This window comes from Apis mellifera, linkage group LG4 (genome assembly GCF_003254395.2).
Source record: "Apis mellifera strain DH4 linkage group LG4, Amel_HAv3.1, whole genome shotgun sequence".
In the NCBI taxonomy this organism is placed as follows: domain Eukaryota; kingdom Metazoa; phylum Arthropoda; class Insecta; order Hymenoptera; family Apidae; genus Apis; species Apis mellifera.
In genome coordinates this window covers 8190186-8210023 of record NC_037641.1, presented here as the reverse complement: position 1 = coordinate 8210023, position 19838 = coordinate 8190186, and the positions used below count along the sequence as shown (strand labels likewise).

Genomic DNA, 19838 nt, shown 5'->3' with positions numbered 1-19838 from the left:
CGCGCCGCGCCATCGCCCCCTCCCCCTCCCTCGCGCCCATCCGTAATCTCCGCCCGTGCCTTCGTAATAAATATAAAAGTACCCAGGAGCAGAGGCGGGGCGAGGTCTGGGAGGATAGCTGATAGTAACGCGACTGTTGCCTTGTCAGGAAAGACCGGATGGCGAAAAGCGGGGGTGGACAGGGTGCCGGTATATTATTTGGCAGGCCTCCAGCCGGCCGCGAGGCTCACTTCGTGCCTTTTCATCTTAGGCACAGTTTTCTTCTTTTTTCTTTTTTTTTTATTATTTTTTTTTTTATGTTTTTTTTCTTCTTTTTTCTCTCTCTCTTTTTTTTTTAATACTACGTCGAACAAAAGGGGGATGTGCACGATGGATATACACTCGCCAGGTAAGCGGACGGATGTATCGATGACGGCTGCCCATTTTTCTCCGTTCTCTCTTGATTTCTCTCTCTCTCTCTTTCGAAACGTAGGTTGATTTGACATTTTCGTCCGTTGCATTGGGAACCGACGACTGAAAGGGCTGAATAAAGGGATCCGAATGGCCGCCCAAAGGAAAAGAAGGACGCGATTCTCGTGCCGATACTCGCGATATCTGCCTCTTTTAGAATCTCGAATTTTCGCAAGACGAAATGATCGATGGAATCTTGGAACTTCGCAGGAAGGAAAGGAACGAAGTGTTGCGTTTCCAAGTTCCAAGTATTGTATTCGATTCTATCGTGATTGTTTCAAGTTTCTTGTACATCTTCTTTGCGAATTTTCTCTCTCTCTCTCTCTTCGTTATCACGTTTAAAAGAACGTGACATCGTGTCGATACCCGGAATATCATTACACGATTGTTCCCACGTTATAAGTAGCAGACATTACGTGAACTTGACATTTGGCATCGATATTCGATATAAAAACATCCGATAAAATAACTATTCGAGTGCGAACGGCTCTTGAAACGCGTAATAAATTGGCGATAATGAAAATACGTAGTTTCGTTTAAATCATATGAAGGAAGAAGAAGAAGATACAAAAAAATTGGAATAATTAAATAAATAACAATTTTGGAAAATATTTTATCGAATTTCCCCCACCAAATCAGACATTTCCCCGTTTTATTTCTTGTAATTGCGAAAGTATTACATTTAAACTGGATAATAAATCGGACGAAAATATTTGAGATATATTTCTTTCGTTGTGAAAAATATTAGATAATTTTATGCACAATGTGACTATCAATAAATAATTTCTTCGTAACGGGAAAATATTCTTAATTCTCTTCATCACACTCCTGATCCTACCTATCTCCCGAAACGAAATCTCCAGTAGTACTGGAAGAAGTAATTTTGCCAAGCCTCGACAATTAGCAAAATCTAGATTTAATTAAGCACGCTTAAGTTTATGCTTCATCGAAACTTTCCTTACTTCGCCCTCGTTCTCCCGATCTTTCCTTATCCCCTCTATATATATATCTAAAATAGATCCCCCAATTCGCTCGATACACGCGAGCCTAAAAACTACAAAATGGCGAGAAATGAAAAGAATTGGAGGATCGAATTCGTTTAAACGCACCTCGAACCGTGCCACGTTCGCACAAGATATTTGCATTCGATACGTTTCTGTCGGATAAGCGGTTAACTGCCTACAGCGCGTTACTCGTCTAGACTCTACTCTCCGGGATAGATACCGGTGTATACACCGGATCCGAGTGTATATACAGATTTCTCGCTTCGATCGTTAATGTACATCATTCGGATAAGGATCAACATATCATAAATACAGCGGGGCAAAAGCGTAACTTATGGCTTATTAAACATGATTTACCACAAAGCGTGCACAATGTATATAAGATAAATAACGATCGAAAACACGGTTGAAACGCCGCGATGAAAACAACGAAATCGCCGAAAACGAAAAGGGAGGGGAGAAAAAAAGAGAGAAAGAAAGATAGAGAGATAGAGAAGTCGAAAGAGAAGATAGATCGATTCCTCTACCCGGCTATTTTTAGATCTCTCTCCAATTCGAAAAATCTATCTATCTCTTATAAGTTACAAAGTTAATTGGGATAATTGATCGAGAGATATAAAGGAGAAGATTATTCATACGAGGTGTTAATTTAATACCAATTAGGGAATAATTGACTTTTTAATAATAACGCTCCAGATTTCCCTTCGTTTAATTATCCATTACTTACCGACCGAGCAACCGTACACGCATATACATATCGAGAAAAAAAACTCGAAGCGCATAATTAACAGCGATTCCCGAATCGACGATGGAAGGGGGAAAAAGTGAATGGAAAAAGATCCTATCCGCGTCACGTTTGGGACACGTCTGGTCCGAAAAGAGTTAAGGAGCGCGTCTCTCGAAGCGACACAATAACGAGCCGCGTTTCCTGGTCCGCAAAAGGCGTTCGAAGACGCTAATGCCAGCGCGAATACGGTTGCGGCAAAGGATGGGTGCGTAACAGGAGCGCATAAAACCAGCTCCACACACATACACACGTGTATATAAACGTATATACGACAAGGAACACGCTTAGAGAGTGCATAGCCCCGCGTTGCGTGGGAACTGGAGCACTCTGCATACGGGAGAGAATGTTGGTTGGTGCAGCGCCACGGAGAGGCAGAGAGTCGAAAGACGACGACGAAGACAACGCAAGAAGAGAGGAGGATCTGGACGATGGCGGTGCGAGCACGAGGCGCACGAGATTCTCCCTATAAATCACGCGTCCGCGAGCAGTTTCTCTCCGCGAGCCAGGAGGTGGAACAATATCCTTTCCTAAGGTCTTTGCCTACCGTGCGCCTACCGTGCTTCCACTCCATCCTCGACCAATGTCCGATTAAACGCTTCCCGAACAATCATTCCTCCCTTCGCTTTCTTTCCAACAACGTTCCCTCGATTGTTTTCGAATAATAATTCGTGTGATAAAAGCTTTCCTTCGAAACCTCTTCTTCCTCCAGAATCGTATTTGCACGCTCGAATTCCGCGATAAACATCCGCGTGCTAATCGATCGATCGATCGAAGAACTCGAGACCCGAAAGAGAGATCCTCTCGCGCGGAGAGGAGAGAAGGGTCTCGTTACAGAAGCGGTTACTCATCGGCGCCGCGGGTAAACGGTTTTAAGCGCCGTTCCCAACGGTTGCGCGCACGCACACGCGCGCGTACACACGAACGGGGGCCGCTGCCGGTTTCGCAGCTGGGCCGATATATCCTGCCTCCCCCCCCAAGGGTACCGTATTTTTACGCGGCACAGGCGCGCCATTATTAATGACCGCGGAAACCGCGTCAAAGATCTCACGAAGCGTGCGCGAGCGTGATCCGTCCGCGTGTGTACGCGATACGCATTTTTTTCAAATGCGCCGCCACCGCCGCCATCGCCGCCGCCAAGTGATAAATGGCGGCTACTAAACCGGGGGGAGCAAGGGGGAGAGGGAGCCGGAATGTTCTTGTCCCACAGGCGGAGAGAATCGGGCGAGAGATCCGTGGATCAGCTGGTAGACGCATCGTGATTTAACGCGGCTCTATGACGTGCCATTGTGATTTAGGTGTTTAGATATTAACGGTTCCGTTTTCGCTCTCCCAGCTTCTGGGAAATCTCGGTGATTTTTATTTTTTTTTAAGGAGAAGTATATTCGGAAGGAAATATATATATACGTGGCTCGATGTTATTAATGGGAAGGCGTAATTTTCAACCGGCTTATGTTTATTAATATGGAAACAGCGCTCGACTACGATCGATATACGGGGATACGTGGTGTTGATCGTTATCGATGCAGGATGCGCGATGACTCTCTTCTTTGATTGATACGCGCTGATATGGCGTACAAGGTATTGCGAATACCTTTCTGAATAATATCTCTATCTTTGAGAGAAATTTGCTCGGTAAAAATAATCATCATTTGCATTTTAAATAATATCTACATCTCGATGTAGATTTACTGTTTATTATTCGTGATAAGGCGACGTATCGAAGAAATATATATAAGTTGAACGAATGGAATCAGATCCTCGACTTCTTCAACGTGGCCACGTCGGCCTCCAAGCTGCGAAGCTTTCGAGCCAATTCTCGAACTTGCTCGTTCAACCCGGCCACGCTTTGAGGCAACGAGTCGGAGGAGCCGATCTTTCTGTCCACGCATTCGTTCAAAATCGCGTCGTCTTGCTGCGCGCCCGGCTCGTGAGCCAGACACTCCTCGATCAGAAGATCGGTTATGCCCCAATCCCTGATGAAACGTACGTGATTCTTGCCCAGATACCAGGTCATGGAAAAGCGGCATCTGTACGCCCACGGGTTGCCCGCGATCAAGATCGTTCCAAGTTTCTTCAGCTTCTTCAACGCTTCCGGTTGCAGACAATTGGCGAGCTCGTTGTGAGCGATGTCCCAAACTTCCAGCTCGGTCAACAGATCGTAAATTTCGGGATCTATTTCCGTGATCCGATTACGCCACACGATCAACGCCTTCAGACTCCTCGACACGTCTCTGATCCAAGATGCGTCGATGCTTCGAATCTTGTTATCGACCAAACCCAATACTTTTAATTTGCCGAGACCGGCGAAGGCGGCCGGCTCGATCGTCTCCACCCCGCATCCGGTTACGTTCAACTGTTCCAACGACTCGGAAAGCTTGGCGAACGAGCCGCTCCGAATCCTGCTCACATTCGATTCCACGATGCTCAATCCGACCGCGCCAAACGGCAATACCGATTCCTGTTTAACGTGCATCATTTTTATTTTAACGTTTGCTTGGAAAGAAAAAGGGATTTTGCTCGATATTCTGGAAAATTGAACACGATATATCGTTGCAATTACTTAAATCGTATCGCGCGATTAAACGGAGTAATTATTCGCGGCAAATATTATTCGCGCTCATAACAGAGCTGTAATATTAACAGATATAGAACATGTTTCATATATGAAGTTAGGCGGTTGTATTATATAATTTGGATTAAACGTGAAACGAAAATTTCGATTCAGATCTTATCGAAATAAAATAATCGAGATTCCTTACGAAATCTGAAATCGTCGAAACCGAGCTAACTCTTTTTTCCGAATTATCGGGCAAGAATTCGGGGAAGAAAAAGAAGAAGAAAAGTCGAGCAAGTTCTTACGCTTATTTCGTTCAACCCCTCGCACCGGTACCAATCATTCCTTCCGTTCAAGCCAGGGCGGCAGACTGCCACGCAGGCTGCGAAACACGTAGCCAATATTATCAGCGAGCCTCTCATGTTCCGCGAAATTTCACTGCCGACTATCCCTGGCACGCCTCGGGGATTCGCCTTTTATACCGATTCGAATCGAGCGAGGCACCGATTCGATTTAATGATATTCAATCCGACCGCAGATATTAATGTCACGGTCGGCCGTGGAAAATATAGAAGCCGGGGAAATACGCAGCATCTCGAAGAATAAACACACACGTGTTAAATTAAATAAAACGAGCGTTTCCTCGAACGAGCTCGAGGAAGGAAAACGGAGCTGCTTCGCTCGCTCTCTCTTTCTCGAGACAAACGATCGACTCGTCGAAGAGGAGAGGACACGATTGCGTCGATTATATTGGGGATACTCACGCGAGCCACGTCTCTTTCACGCACAACGATTCGAAAGGGGGGAGGGAGGAACGTAACCGATCGAATAATTAGGATTCCTCCTCGGATTCCCGGTGTCACCTGTGTTAATGTTCTTGTTCTGGGGACGGAACCGGTTCTCTCCTCGATTCACACGCCGGCCGCAATATCGATCGAGCGAGAGATCGCTTCCTTTTCACGCCTCTTTCACGCGGCTTTCCATTCGTGGCTAAGCTAAGAATGGAAATTACGTTGAAAATGGGGGAGGCACGCGAGTCGTCGTTCGATTCTTCTTCTTTCTTTCTTTCACGAATTAACCCTTTAAGCTACAATTACAAGCATAACCCGTAATACGATGATCAAATATAAATATTAGCGGCGGCGCCTTCTTAAAATTATAAATATTTGTGGAATATGTAATTACAACCTGATGCAATAATTGTGGTAGATACCTAGTACTACAAAATCAGTGATACAAAATTAATAATCTGCAATGTGATATAATTCGAAGCATTCTGGTAGATGTAAAGGAACTTTGCACTTCTCTACGTTTTTTATTTTTTTGGCAAACTCTACAAGATTTCGACGGTCTTAATTTTAATGCTGTTGGATCAATGTGCTTCGAAAAATAAGCCCAATGCTTCGCGTTTCCGGAAGATAATTCGCCTCGTTCTCTATAATTCAGTTTTGGCATATTCTTCAGTAGAGATTCGGCTGATGTCGATCTTATAGTCGACATAACATTGTTTCTTCTTATTTATTTTTTTCCATAAAATGTAAGAGTTAAAAAGACAAGCGATGCCCGGAATATTTACAATTGGCTCGAAGACTGCGCGAACTTGTTCACGTTTCCAAAATTCTCGAGGGGTTAATTATACGAACCATATATAATTTCTATAACCTTCGATTATTATTTCGTCTCGTTGGAACAAAATGACAGAAATATAAAATAAACTTGAGAAAACGCTTATATAGATGTGTCGTTGAACCGAGCGGGGAAAGGGTGGAAAGCAGCGGTGGTGGCGATGGAACAAGCCGCGCTCGGGAAACTTATAATTGAGGGGAAAAATTCGGGAGCGGATAATCTCGTGTCGGGCATCGTTCGAATTCCCATCGGGCTATGAAATATCGAATACGATGCCCGGTTCGTGATACCGTCTTGTACGTGTTTTACAGACATTAAGCCCGTTCGAGGGAGCGTGGTACGAGGCGCGTAATAATAAAGCGCGTTACTCGCCGATCCGCGCCGCTGTAATCGGCCAATATATATATATATATATAAATATATATATATATATATATAAATATATATAAAGGCCACCTGACGATGCGTCGTTGTCATTGCGCCGGCTGACGAAAGTGGTTGACGCGCGTTTCTTATTGGGAGAAAAAAAGAGAGAGAGAGAGACGATGGACGACGGCGATAAGAGGGGGAGCCGTGCGTGTCGCGGCATGTGGATCGCGATAACCACGAAGGGAATGCCGAAACGCGTAAGGCGTAAAGGTGCGTGAACGGTGCGTCGAGTTATCGACGATGAATCGAAGATTTCTGGTTTAGCGTGGTTTATCGAGGATTGAACGGTTATTATAGGAAAAGTTTGTTGCAAATTATAGGACAGGTGCGCGTCCGATTTCGAAGGTACGTAAATTAAGGATCGTAAAAAGCGGGGAGATAATCGTGAAAATTTCTATCTTCTGTCGAAATTTATTAATATTATATACGTTGCACGAGGAGCAAGAAATTATGCAGAGATATCGTGTCGAATTTGAATTTGTTTGATAAAGATTGAATAATAATGTCGAATGATATTAAATTTCGAGATTCGACGGAAAGATTAGACGAAATTTTGTTACTTCGACGAAATTCTTCCATTTATTCGCGTTTCTTTTTTTTCTTTTTTCTTTTTAAATACCGCGATGCATCTTCAAGAGGTTTTTATAATTCCTCCGCGGCATTTGTAGCGGGAGGAATACCTGAGATAATCCACCGAGGAGAGCATGTAAAATTTATTTATTTACTCGTTTATTTAGCGAAAGAACCTCTTCACCTGTACACGTGTATTCTAAATAAATGAAATCGCAGACAGCAGGTGCGTCCCGGAATACAAACTACGTACACGTAAAACTATAAATTAACCATCCACGAGTTATATATATAATATATAAAAATATACCCTCAAAATTTCCATCACATTTGTGTCACGGATGATGGAAAATCCCATCTTCTTGCGCTTCGAAACTTCTGTAAACGCCTTCCAAAAAAAAAAAAAAAAATGAAAAGAAAAAATTCGCAATAAGGAAATAACGCCATAGTTTTATCTTTCAAAGAATTTCTCTCCGATTTATTTCTCACCGCTCCTTTATCATCGATAAAGAAGTTTACGAAGAGACAATATAACTCCCTCTCGCTCTTTGCTACTTGATACACGCGTAACCGCAAGGAAATTCTTTCTTCGGTTCTGTGTATTTAAGTTTTTAACATGTGTACATACATTCGGAACACGGTGTACACGCGCGGAAGAGCGCACGAGAGGTCTGCATATATGCATAAGCGCGGTGCACGTGGTGCTGCGGCAAATCGTAATGCTGTAATAATGGATGCGGTACCAGCAACAGTTGTCCACCACGAGGGATACGAAGATCGAGGGGAAGGAGAGAAAGGGTTGCGAATAGAGGGGGAGAGGGGTTGGGTTTTGCGATTCAAGAAACGGATCGGTTCGATTTGTTTGTTTCTTTTTTTTTAATTCGATTCGAAATTTATAATGGAAACCTGCCTTCGCGCTCGATTTTTATTAATTTGAACTTGTAACTTTTCTTGCAACGAATGGCTCGAGTTAAAAAATTTTTAAAAACGTAGGTGTTTCGTTTTGCGTCAATATATTTATTCGATTATACGATCGTTAATTTAAGCTTAAACTTTGAACAATCTGGGAACGGAAGGATTGTTAGATTATCCAAAGTTTCGTGTATCGAGTAACGAATTCAACGACGGGGCGAGCAACAACGAACCCGCGAGCACACGATCGAACGTATCCTAAATTCCAATTTGAATAGCCGAGTCAAATATTGGATGATCAGTGCGTTGAATATTCGAACATTGTATATCACCGATAAAGAACGTTTATCCACGGTCTATTATTGGAGTAGCTTGTTTGTCAAACATCAGTTGTCGGTTATCCCAGGGAATTCCCTGCAGATAACCGAAGAAACAGCAACTGCGGGGATCGTGTTAGGAAATCACGACGCGGCGATGTGATATTCCTGAGAGAGAGAGAGAGAGAGAGAGGATTAAAAAAATTGCGTAACGTGTTTACAAGTCGATCTCGCTAGATTTTCCTCCATGATTCATAAATATTATTCCTCTAAAGTAACATATCTCAGATATCTGTGTGTTTCTCTTTCGTTCTAAAAATTGTAAATTAATAGTATTTCTTCTTCTTCCTTTTCTAATTTCTCAATTTTTAATAAAAGAATTTTTCAATTTTTTTCCTTGTGAGAAAGGATTAAAGAGCACAGATATCCTGCGACTGTGATATCGTAGAGGCCGATAACCGGGGAAAAATAATAATAATAATAATAATAGGTGGCCGGTATGTGGCGGTGCATAAAATATAAGGGTTGTAAATCAAATTACGAATTTGATTGTGAAACGTGTCGCGTGGACGAAATAAATACATTAGTCGATCTCGTGATTCGAAAAGGGAGAGCTCGCGTTTCTTTACTTTTCTTTTTTGTTTTTAATCTGACGATATTAAAGAATCCATTAAGAACCGTAGAGAAAAAAGGAAGGTTCTTTTTTTCCTTTTTATGCCAGAATATTATCTGTAGCCAAGACCAAATAAACACTCGTATTTAAATTTACGATCGTATCAAAATTCGATACGATCCGTTCAGTTCCCTTATAACTTCATCGCGTGCCACGATGAAATAATATTAAACGCGACATGCGAGCCGGGATGAACGTTTTGACTGATAGCGATTTTCGTTTCTTCGATGCTCGCACACGAAAGGCGAAGAAAAAGAAAAATCGGATAATTGCGTTATGATAAAAAAAAAAAAAAGGATGAAGCGGATAACGATCGAAGCGAGCACAATGTCACGCGTTCGTTTCGTAAATACTTGCCCCTGTAATTTTTAATTCCCCTCTCTTTCATTCCTTTTCGATTTGTTTCACTTCGATTCAGAAGAGGGACTCTAGAATTTTAAGAAAAAAATATTATTGTCAAAGTATTGTCGGAGTGAAAAAGATTAAATACCTCTTTCTTCGTTTCTTATATATTCTGAATTAAATCGGCGCAAATTGGTGGTTGAGAGATTATAATCGTATTTTTATTTATGTCAGAAGCGATTTAATATTTAAATTTTAAGACACGACGAACAGATGCGAATGAAACGAAGAAAGTGTGTCTGGAAATCAATCTGAAATTATGTTATTCCATATTTTTTTATGGGTATACGCCATAGGATAGCGATGGAGATTCGTTCGAAAAATTGTTCTCGAGCGAGTCACAATCGAAACACGCGCGCGCGTGACGAGGGGGGATGCTATATTTCAATACGCGAACTCAACTCATGAATGAACAGTTAGCTAAGGATATATGGACGCAATAAACCGTTCCGCGGCGCGGCAAAGCGCGAATCTGCTTTTAACCCGATAGAATACGATGTGGGAACAACGGAGTGTTTCCGTGCATTTGCGACGTGCGTGCCACCACTTTTAAAATTGGGTCAAAATGGGATATCTTTCTCGTCCTAATTTTTCCCTCCTCAACAGGTATCTCGCGCGAGGAACACGTAATAATAAATTGTCTACATTCACCGAAATATTCCAGTTTCAACGTTCGAGAGTAAAATTTAAGTTAAAGATAAAAGTAGATAGTTTTTAAATTTACTTTTTAAATCCTTACCGTAAGAATAGAATTGTTATATAGTCATAAGCAGAGAATAGTTAGAATTAATATTAAATTTATCTCTGTTGATACAATCGTTAAAATAAAATATCACGTACGTAAAAATTTATGATATATTCTCGAAGGAAGAAAATGGAGAAAGAATATCGGGGAAAAGTTTTTTTTCTTTTTTTTTTTTTTTTTTTTACTTCGTTACTACGATATCTTCGGGGGAAAAACTTCGTGGGACAAGGTCCAGGATAAAGATAGATCTTTAGCGTCGAGAATACTCGTTGCGGGGAAGATAAAACAGGGATAAGAATGGCGTAACTACTGGGTGGGACTAACGTCGTAAGCCGCATCTTTACGAGGTAGCGAGATGGTTTGCAAATTATCAGCGCCAGTTTTAAATAGCCGCGAGATGAAGTCGTGTCTTTTCAACCAATTCGATAAAAGTGGAAACACTTCCCCTCCGGGGAAAAAATGGAAAAAAAAATGACGAGAGATAAACTTTGTTTAATGATAAAATTAAAAAAAAAAATAAACAAACAAAAATTAAACAAACAACTTTCCAATTACGCAATTGCCCGACGAATTTCAATTTCTCTACCGTGAATTTCCACTACTCGAGCAACGAGCCACCAGCTTCTTGCCACGAGATCCCTCCGTAATTCTAAGAAAACAAACGTCGACAAGAAACTGAAGTGACTCGGCGTATAACGTATCAAAGGGTGTCCATCCCTTCTCGCTCATATTATTGCAATACGAAGCGCTGCGTTAATTAAGCGCACATAACTTCAAACTGCGTGAGAAATTTGAATCGATGGAAATTTAAAAAAAAAAAAAAAAACAATAGGCGATACAATACACAGAAAAAAAAACCTCTATCCTATGTTGTCTCTACTTCTAAAATCGTCTACTCCTATCGTCAAACCGATAATCTCCTCCACCGTTTTAAAACCTCCCCCTCTCCCTTCCCGCGAAACGAATTATTATTCCCCCAATACCGGCATTCGATATCCAGCATCACTCGAGCCAACGATATAAACGACGTCATCATCGGAGAAAAACGAGACGATACGACACGTTTCGATGATGTAACCATCATCACCGACGCTTCCCATCCCTCCCTCCTCTCCCATCCCTTCATCTCCACGCTCTCCAATCCTCGAGGAATCGCGGGACGGGATAAACAAGCCGGGCCTCCCTCGGAACCATCCCCATAAAGTACGTTTTATCTATCGTAAATCGATGGCGCGGCGTATTTCACCGGCGCGGCTGTTATACAATGCAGCTCAATTAATGCCAAACCGTTGGCCTGATTTATTTCTTAACTCGGGGAGAAGACGCGCAGCGACCGCATCGCGATAATCGTCGATCCGTATACGGTTATGCGCACAACCGGCGGGTCGGTCGCGGTGAGAGGCGAGAGGAGGCGCTGGATGGAGTGCGTGGGGGAGGAGGGGGAGGCTGGCTGGCCGTTCCAATCCTCCTCCCGACGGTGTGTGTGTGTGTGTACAGATTACGAAATGCGGCCGCATTAAAACGCTGCTACTCCTTGTACACTTGCGTGCTTCTCAACTCTTCAACACACCCCCTCTCCGCACCCCCGTCTGACAACGAGCCAGGTTCACGTGTTAGTTTAGAAACCATTCGTCTCCCCCAAAGGGGCAAGATTCGCCGAGGAGATATACCATTCGGCCTGACGGCGAATAATAGTCGATTGTAGTGTCCGGCGGGACAGTTCGAGGAGATCGAACGAGCGGAACTGAACCGCGCTCCCTATATCCCCTCCTCCTCCTCCTCCTTCTACTTCTACTTTTGCGTGGTAAAAGTTGTCACCGATATACCGAACGGTTTTAGCCCATAAGTCTCTCTCTGTGTCTCTCTTTCTCTCTTGCCGGTTTATTGTTTGCTTCTCGTTCTGTAAATAGGATAGTTGCGGGGAGGAAAAGTGGGGAAAGTTCGTTGCTGCGGATTCGATTGTAAATCTGGAGTTTCTTAAAGAGAGGAATGAAGAAGGGAAGATAAAAAAAAAATCAAATTTTTAATCTCGATCGAAATTTCTTGGTACTCGTCGACGCGAGATCCAGCAATTAACCAATTGGAGGCTTAATTTTCGAGCGGAAAGAGGAGGGAAGGCCCCGGAGAGAAAAAGTTCCCTGGCGCGTAATTATTTGCTCGGTGGCCGCTTCAATTATCTTAATTAAATTACGCCCGGGCGCAAGACATTTTTCTGCGTCGCGGCTCACTCCATTCTTAGTAATTAAATCCTTACCCTTCCGCGAAACGGCCTTCGTACCTTCGTGTTCCATTCATCGCGACACGTCGCGCCCACACACACACACACACACACATATACACACGAGGATCTATTCTTCTTTTCTTTTTTTCTTTCCTCTTTGCATTCCGTGTCGCGGTGAATAAAAAAGCGGCGGTCGTAATTAAGTGGCGTCCGCGAAATTCGAACTTGGCCCGATCTCTTTCGAAACGAGGAGGACGTGGCTCGGGTTTGGCTCTCGGTTTCACGGAAATCGATGGACGGAACGAAACGTTTCCGTGAAACCTCCTCTTCTATTCTTAAACGGAATTTTTATACGTATCGCGATAGAGCGGGCGGCGTTTTTTTGCATCGAAAACAGTTACAGTTTCGACGAGACGTCATTGTTCCGCTTATGCATCCCGCGGTCGACACGTTGGAAACGACACGCGCGAGGCGAGGTAAGGCGAGAACGCGAAAGCACTTGGCTTCTTGGAAAGCAGAGTAGGTAGAAGATAACCTAAGGGATAAGACGTGGCTGCTCGTATTTAACGCGAGCCTTTGATTATTCGAAGACAACGTGGAGGAATGGTGTATTGTTTGAATGTTTCTTTGTAAGTACCTTCTTCTTAAGGTGTCGGGTGACATAGCGTCGAGGAATATGTGCTCAGGTGTGCGCAGCGACGAAAGGAATGTATTAATTCGATTTTGAAATTAAATCTTTTTTTATCCAAACATCGAAGAGGAAGAGAGAGGAGAGTTCGTCGAAGATCGAAAATAAGACAGGTTGGTCGGAAGAAACACATTTGGCGGGGCGCAGTTAACCTTTTCGTTTTGCCGAACGCAACGACGACGTGCAATCAGCCTAACTGCGCCCAAGCCGTTTCCACGGGTTTCCACGGATGGCGATGCCAGTCACAGATGTAGTTACGGAACGACGTCTTTCACGGTGAATGCATAGACGCGTGTGATAATAACTCGCGTGATAATAACTCACAAGTGACAGCGTTACCTATCCGCCTAACAATCTCTCGCCCTGGCAGAAATTAATTTAATTTACCGCAAGAGTTACCGTCATAATATCCAAATCTGAAATATATTAACGTTCAGTTTGTCTACCCTTGCTCTTAAGCACGAGTAATTATATCTTTAATTCATGCTTGAAAATGTATGCGAGAACCAGATTTTACGTTCCCCCCGAATTTCTATTGAGGCGAGATCTCGCGCGTGATTTATTTATATATGTATATTTCCGCTCTCTCTTTTTAGTCAGATTTATTCTTACAATTCCCGAAAGATTACCCGATTCACCGGCTCGTGATTGAACAACGAATTTTAATTAATAACATCTTCTCGAGATACGATCGGTTACTTATAATACGATGAGTCATTTTTTTTAATGGACAGAGTTTCGATTCTTGCTGCGATAACGCGCTAAATAAAGAGTCGTGCGTTTTCTCTTCCGCTTTACTCGATCATCGATCGGATCGAACAATCGTACAAACATTTTCTTTTTCAAAGAAATCGAACGGATTACTTAATTCGATTTTCGAAGAGAGATTATAAATCGAACTTTTCTATTATCGAATGTATCGATTAAAATTCCGGAAGAAGAAAAACCTCGAATTGATCTGTATTTTGAAAAAAAAGAAATGAATTTACATAAATATTACGCGACGTAGAAATTTAATAAATATAATAAAAAAAAAAGAGAAGTAAAACATGGAATGAATATTAACTTCTATTTGAGTGTCGTGTGTGTTTATAGAAAAATGAATCGATCGAATGACAGTATGACGATTGATTGATCGACAGGAATCTATTATTTCAAGATTGACATTTTATTCGAAAAAAATTTTATAAATGATACACCGTTACAGGAAGCTGACAAATTTTTTATTTCACGGAAATGCGAAACAACCACCGATCGAATAACTCTAAATGTACGAACTCAATTTGTACTTTCTCGAGAATCGGTCATAATTTACCCAATTTTATTCCGAAAAAAATTTCATCGACTCGTCCCCAAAGAAGCTATCTTATGGTAGATCAATCGCTTCCCGATTATTACGAGAAAACCGCGAAAAATTCGGATTGGAATTCGAGTATCCACGCGACGTTTTCCGATATATTCCATAAGATACAAACGACAGGTGGAGGAGAGGAGGGGAGAGAGGAAGGAGGGTGGATGGTAGAATCGAACCGTAATTCGTATCCGCTGATGCTGCGAGGCTACAAATACTTTTGCACACGTTGGTGGTGGCATCGATACGATTGCTCGTTTAATCTCGATCGGGAATCTCCTCCTCTTCGTGTACTCTAAAAACACACTCTTACCTCGCGAAGGCGAGCTGCGTGGGAAATCGCGGCCGGCCGGTAATTTCTCTGCCCTGATTCTGCCGACGGTGCGGATTATCTACAGCATCCCGCTTCGAAATATATATACCCCGCGAGGGGTATATATATACACATATATCTTCTTCCCGTACGTGTGTATTTCGTTGCTAGAAAAAAGAAAGAAGAAAGAAAAAAATGAAAGGGTATCGATAGCCGGATATTTCGGTTATTTTCAATTTTTAACGAAAAGTTTTTGTCCCTCTATTTATGCCAAAATTTAATACTTTCCGATATTTGGATGTATCTTCAGCTAGGGAAATTTTGCGATATCACGTATGGCAAATATCGAAAAGGAATTAATAACGAGTTTATCGAAACGTATTAATACTATTAATATTTTGAGAGAGTGGAGAAGGATCGAATTTTTTGACATACGTGCGAGACAGGAATGGCAGGTTGAGGTAGATTTTTTTTTTTACAAGTGACCTAGTGATCTACTATTCTAATTTTCTCGTGAAATTTTTCAAATCGATCGCGAAATTCACGAGATTCTATCGTACGTAAAAATAAAGGGAAGGAGGGAAAAATGGGGGAGCTGAAGATATCGCAAGATCGTGTATTTTCCAAGAACCGTATATTTTCACAGCGTGGCCAAATTTTTCGCCGAAACCACCAGCGCCATCGTTCGTAGTAGCGATACGTTTAAAGCAACGACGCGTTTAGTTTATACGCGGTCTTTGACGTTTTTTGGCCGGTTCCATCTCAAACCACTTTTTTGAGAAAACTCGCCCCGGATGGAAGGTCACGATCTCGACCAGCCAGGGGATTGGTATCCCGCTGTTGCTGCACGCTCGAGAAGGTATCTCGTATCTACGTCCATCGCTAAACAGCCCGAGCGTGAAATCAGACCAGTGATCTCCGTCTCTCTCCTCCTTCACCCTTTTCTCCGTCGTTTCTCTTTCACCTTGCTTTTCTTTCCTCTCTCTCTCTCTCTCTCTTTGGCCTCTCCTCCCTCTTTAATTTTCACTGGAAACCCAGAACGACCGGGCATTATCCGTGCCGAAGGAGATTCCAAACCCGATCCAAAGTCGTATTTCAGGGACCAAATCTTCTTGACCGTTCCGTACATTCAAATGCCGGGAGACTCACTCTCTCGATTCCCTCTTACGAAACGAAAACGTCTCGTCTACGATACGAATCGTTTGATTTTGACGCGCATTAACCGAGCACGGTTTCCCACGGTTACGACGCTTTTGTGTACAAGAGAGGAGAAACCTTGACGCGAGATCAATGTTTGTTTACGAACGCGCGATAATTGGCGGAGCGGAGATATACGCCTAAAGTCGATCGAAGTGAACTTGGAAGCTTGTTTGTTTACATTTACGCTCGAGCGAGAAAAGACGCAAAAAGTTTCGTCGAAATTCCTTTGTTCGTACAATTGTAAATTCTCGAGCGGAATAAATCAATTTCCTATCTTTTCCCTCAAAATCCCGACACCAACCATGCAACTTTAGTGCTCGTAGATCTGTGGAAAAGCGTGGACGAAGAAGGAAGAAGAGGTTGAGGGCGTTGGCTCGACTCCGTTCCGCCTTAAGCAGGATTTATAAAAAGGGATCGCGTCTCCTCCGCGGCGTATGACGAGCGCCGTCACGTTTGCGGCAAACGACGCACATGGCGCAGCTGGAGCCTCTGCATAGAGGCTCTACGTGCCTTCTATCCCTGCATATGCGTTCCCCTTCGTCTCCCCTTCGTCTTCGTTGCACCTCGACGAGAAAGCCACGTAATACCGTTCGGATCCTCGGCAACTGGCGAACGGGCCAAATGGGACACGTTCGTGGACGCGTAGCCCGCAATTGTCGCGGTTGTGGCCCAACTTGCGTTTGCACACTTGCGGCCGTATGCCCGTCACGTAGGCCAAGGACCGCCACGTACGCGCACGCGCGTGTGCGTGCCGCTACGCGCGCCTACAGGATCCACGCTCGCTCCGCGTTGCACACGTAGCGCGAAAGTATGTCCGAGGCCAGACACGAGGTCCGTGACACGAGCGGATCCCGAGGAATCGGGGAGGTGGTGTATCGTACGTCCCCCCGTCGATACACCCCTTTCAAAGGGTGTTCAGCCCGGATCAATCCTTCCGGAAATTTCGTCAGCCTCGAACGTACGCGAGATGGAAACGTATAACCGTCCCCTCCCGATTTGCGTTTATTGCGTACGGATTATCGCGCAAGGGATGTGTAATACTGGATGCACAATTGATGTGCGTTCGGTGTTTGAATACGCGATGAAACGAGATATATTTGGAGATCGTGTGTTCTTTTTTCTTTTGAAGAGAGAGAGAGATTGATGAAAGAGAGATTTGTTTTAAAAATATATATCCCAGTTAAGCTCGAAACGAATCTTTTCTCTCGATTAAGCGATTATTCATTTAAACGGATTCTGAAAGCTGTATCGATCGCGAAACTTTCGAAAGACCGAAGTCCCTCCTCGAGAAACATCGTCGTCGTCGTCGTGGTCGTCATCGTCGTGAACCGAATACACATCAACCTCTCTCTCGTCACCGCGAAATTCCCAAATCGAGTCTCCTCCAGCGGTCGATCGTATCGGTGTATCAACAGCACCAGTCGTTTCCAAGTACATATATATACACACACACACATATATATACGCACACGTAAGGTATATTCATACAGAGAGCGTGCTAGAGACGCGAAACAGGGAATGTTTACGAGGCAAAGAGGGAAGGGTCCCTCTTCCTCGCGCTGCGTGGTTCTCGGTCCAACGACGGGGAGGAACGAGAGTAAGCCAGGGTAGATAACCCTGCATCCTAGTGCTAAGATAACCCGACTTGACCCGCGGGTCCTCCTTGCTGAATAATTACGGGGAAGCCTTCTATTCCCATCCTCCTCCCTTTAACTATCTTAACCTTTCTCTTCCTCCTTGCCCACCGTCCCTCTCTCTCTCTCCCTCCCTCTCATGTCCTTCTCACCCTTTCTCGTCCTTCTCTTCCCTCTCTCTCCCGCCCACCGGTGCATAGAAGCAGCGGGAGACCTGAACCTGGTGGCTCTTAGCGATGGTATCGACCTGCGGAGAGTCTTTGCCTCCCCCCTGGCCCTCCTCTTTCCAAACCGTCGACCCTCTCTTGCCCACCTCTTCGCCACTTGCCTCCTCCCCTCCCTCCCCAACCCGCGGCAGTCTGATGCCATCCTCGCCCTCCTTTACAACCTCGCCCGTCCCCTCTGGCCATTCTAACGCCCGCCACGGCAAGGGTTGCCGCTCCGTGACTGCTCCTTAGGGCCGAAACCAGGATCGAAGGAAGCGCGAGGATCGGTCGCCTCTCTTACTTACACAAACACACACAAATATACACATGGTTTCAAGCGTTGCCCTTCTGGATATAGCGACGATCGTGGCTGTGGAGGAGGCCTCTCTCGCCTGTTCCGGCGTCGGTGCCGCGATCGTGAGGTGGGAGATCCCCTTATGGCCGGGAGAGAACGGGGCCCAACCCGGGGCCCCCCGCCCGATACCTATGCCCGACCCAAGTCACGAACACGCACGGGCACCGTGGATAGATCGTGCGCGCTCCCGACTCTTGGCCGCCTACCCGCCTCCAGGGGCGGATGGTTTCTCCTCCACTCTACGATGCCTCGACCTTTTCCACCGAGGATGTAGATTACCCGTTTATACGTGCCCACGTTTCCTTTTCGTCTTCGCGTTTCCTTATCCGCCGATTACGGGATCATGATTCGCGCAAACCATGTACGAAACGATCTGCTCAACGGTTTATGGACGAAGAAGGTAAATTGCCACCGTGCTGGTTTCGTTTACTCGGGTATTTGCGATGATGGTGGTTTCTCACCCTTTCTCATCCAGTAGAGAGGAGATTTTGTGTATAATTTAAATTAATCTTTCCGATTCTCCAACTCGTTTTTCTTTTTTTAAATGTATTTTATCTATGGATAAAAATTGAGATAAAAGGAGCACGCTGTTTTATTACGCCGTAACAAATTGAAATAAATGTATGATTAATGTTTCGGCGAGAGACCACTTGCGATCACGAAATTCAAGTATAGTCAGACGAGTTGATTTACTCGGATAAATGCAAAATGACTCGATATCGATTCGCTTTAAATTGCAATTTCGAAGAAACGTAAATTTAAGATTGTTCGTGGAAAGTAGCGTAACAGCTAGCGTAACCGTCTAATCATCCCCGTGCAGACATGACACCGCCGGGGGAGAAGTCACGCGATTAATAATTGGAATTAAGGGTTTAAAGAATGCGTAACGCCTGCCGTAATCGGCAGCTTGTAATAAAACGCTCGTCGTATTTGTGACGGAGTCCGAATAATACAGATAATAAAAATTACTTGCCGGCCAACGTGGCACACTTTATAGCTTCGCGCTTCGTAATTTCATACGAAGTGAAACGCGAACAATTTCTCGGGCCAGCGGTCGTCGAATCAGCATTACAAATGGCACTGATAATACACCACGACACGAGTCGTCACGAAAGTTTTACACGACCATTCTTTACGCCGCAACCGTACCCTCGACGTTGCGTTTAGCATTTCATTACGAGCTTAAAAGCTGTTCTATCCCCTTTATCCGTGTCCCACATTGTGTGACGTATGCATGCTGATACAGGTTCCACGAACCACTTAATTTCCAACGCTCGAATTACAGTATTTTCTAATTTTATAATGTACCGTTCGTCCATCTAGGCGAACGTGTGTCAATCCAGCGACGAAATGAAAAAGGAAAATAATTTATGGAGTACAAAGTTTCGCGACAATAATAAA

The 19838-nt window shown here is 43.9% G+C and overlaps 1 protein-coding gene and 1 long non-coding RNA gene across 2 annotated transcripts in view; both read right to left on the bottom strand.

Annotated features, from left to right (window-relative positions):
- Positions 1–15377, bottom strand: part of LOC113218549 — a 37214-nt gene extending 21837 nt beyond the window's left edge. The window contains exon 1 of the long non-coding RNA XR_003304541.1: positions 15043–15377. This is a non-coding gene — a long non-coding RNA (uncharacterized LOC113218549). The remainder of the gene's footprint in view (positions 1–15042) is intronic.
- Positions 3890–5266, bottom strand: LOC408807. The gene is made up of 2 exons (XM_397526.7): positions 5101–5266; positions 3890–4699 (listed from the first exon to the last, which is right to left on the bottom strand). The coding sequence occupies exons 1-2, from the start codon at positions 5215–5217 to the stop codon at positions 3992–3994; spliced, it is 825 nt and encodes a 274-aa protein (XP_397526.2). The 5' UTR covers positions 5218–5266; the 3' UTR covers positions 3890–3991.
- Positions 15378–19838: the final 4461 nt, after the last annotated feature.

Excerpts from the sequence above, each read along its gene's own strand:
- LOC408807 (XM_397526.7), bottom strand. The coding sequence starts at position 5,217 with ATGAGAGGCTCGCTGATAATATTGGCTACGTGTTTCGCAGCCTGCGTG. Across the intron at positions 4,700-5,100 it reads AGGGGTTGAACGAAATAAGC|GAATCGGTATTGCCGTTTGG; the intron begins GTAAGAACTTGC and ends CACGTTAAACAG.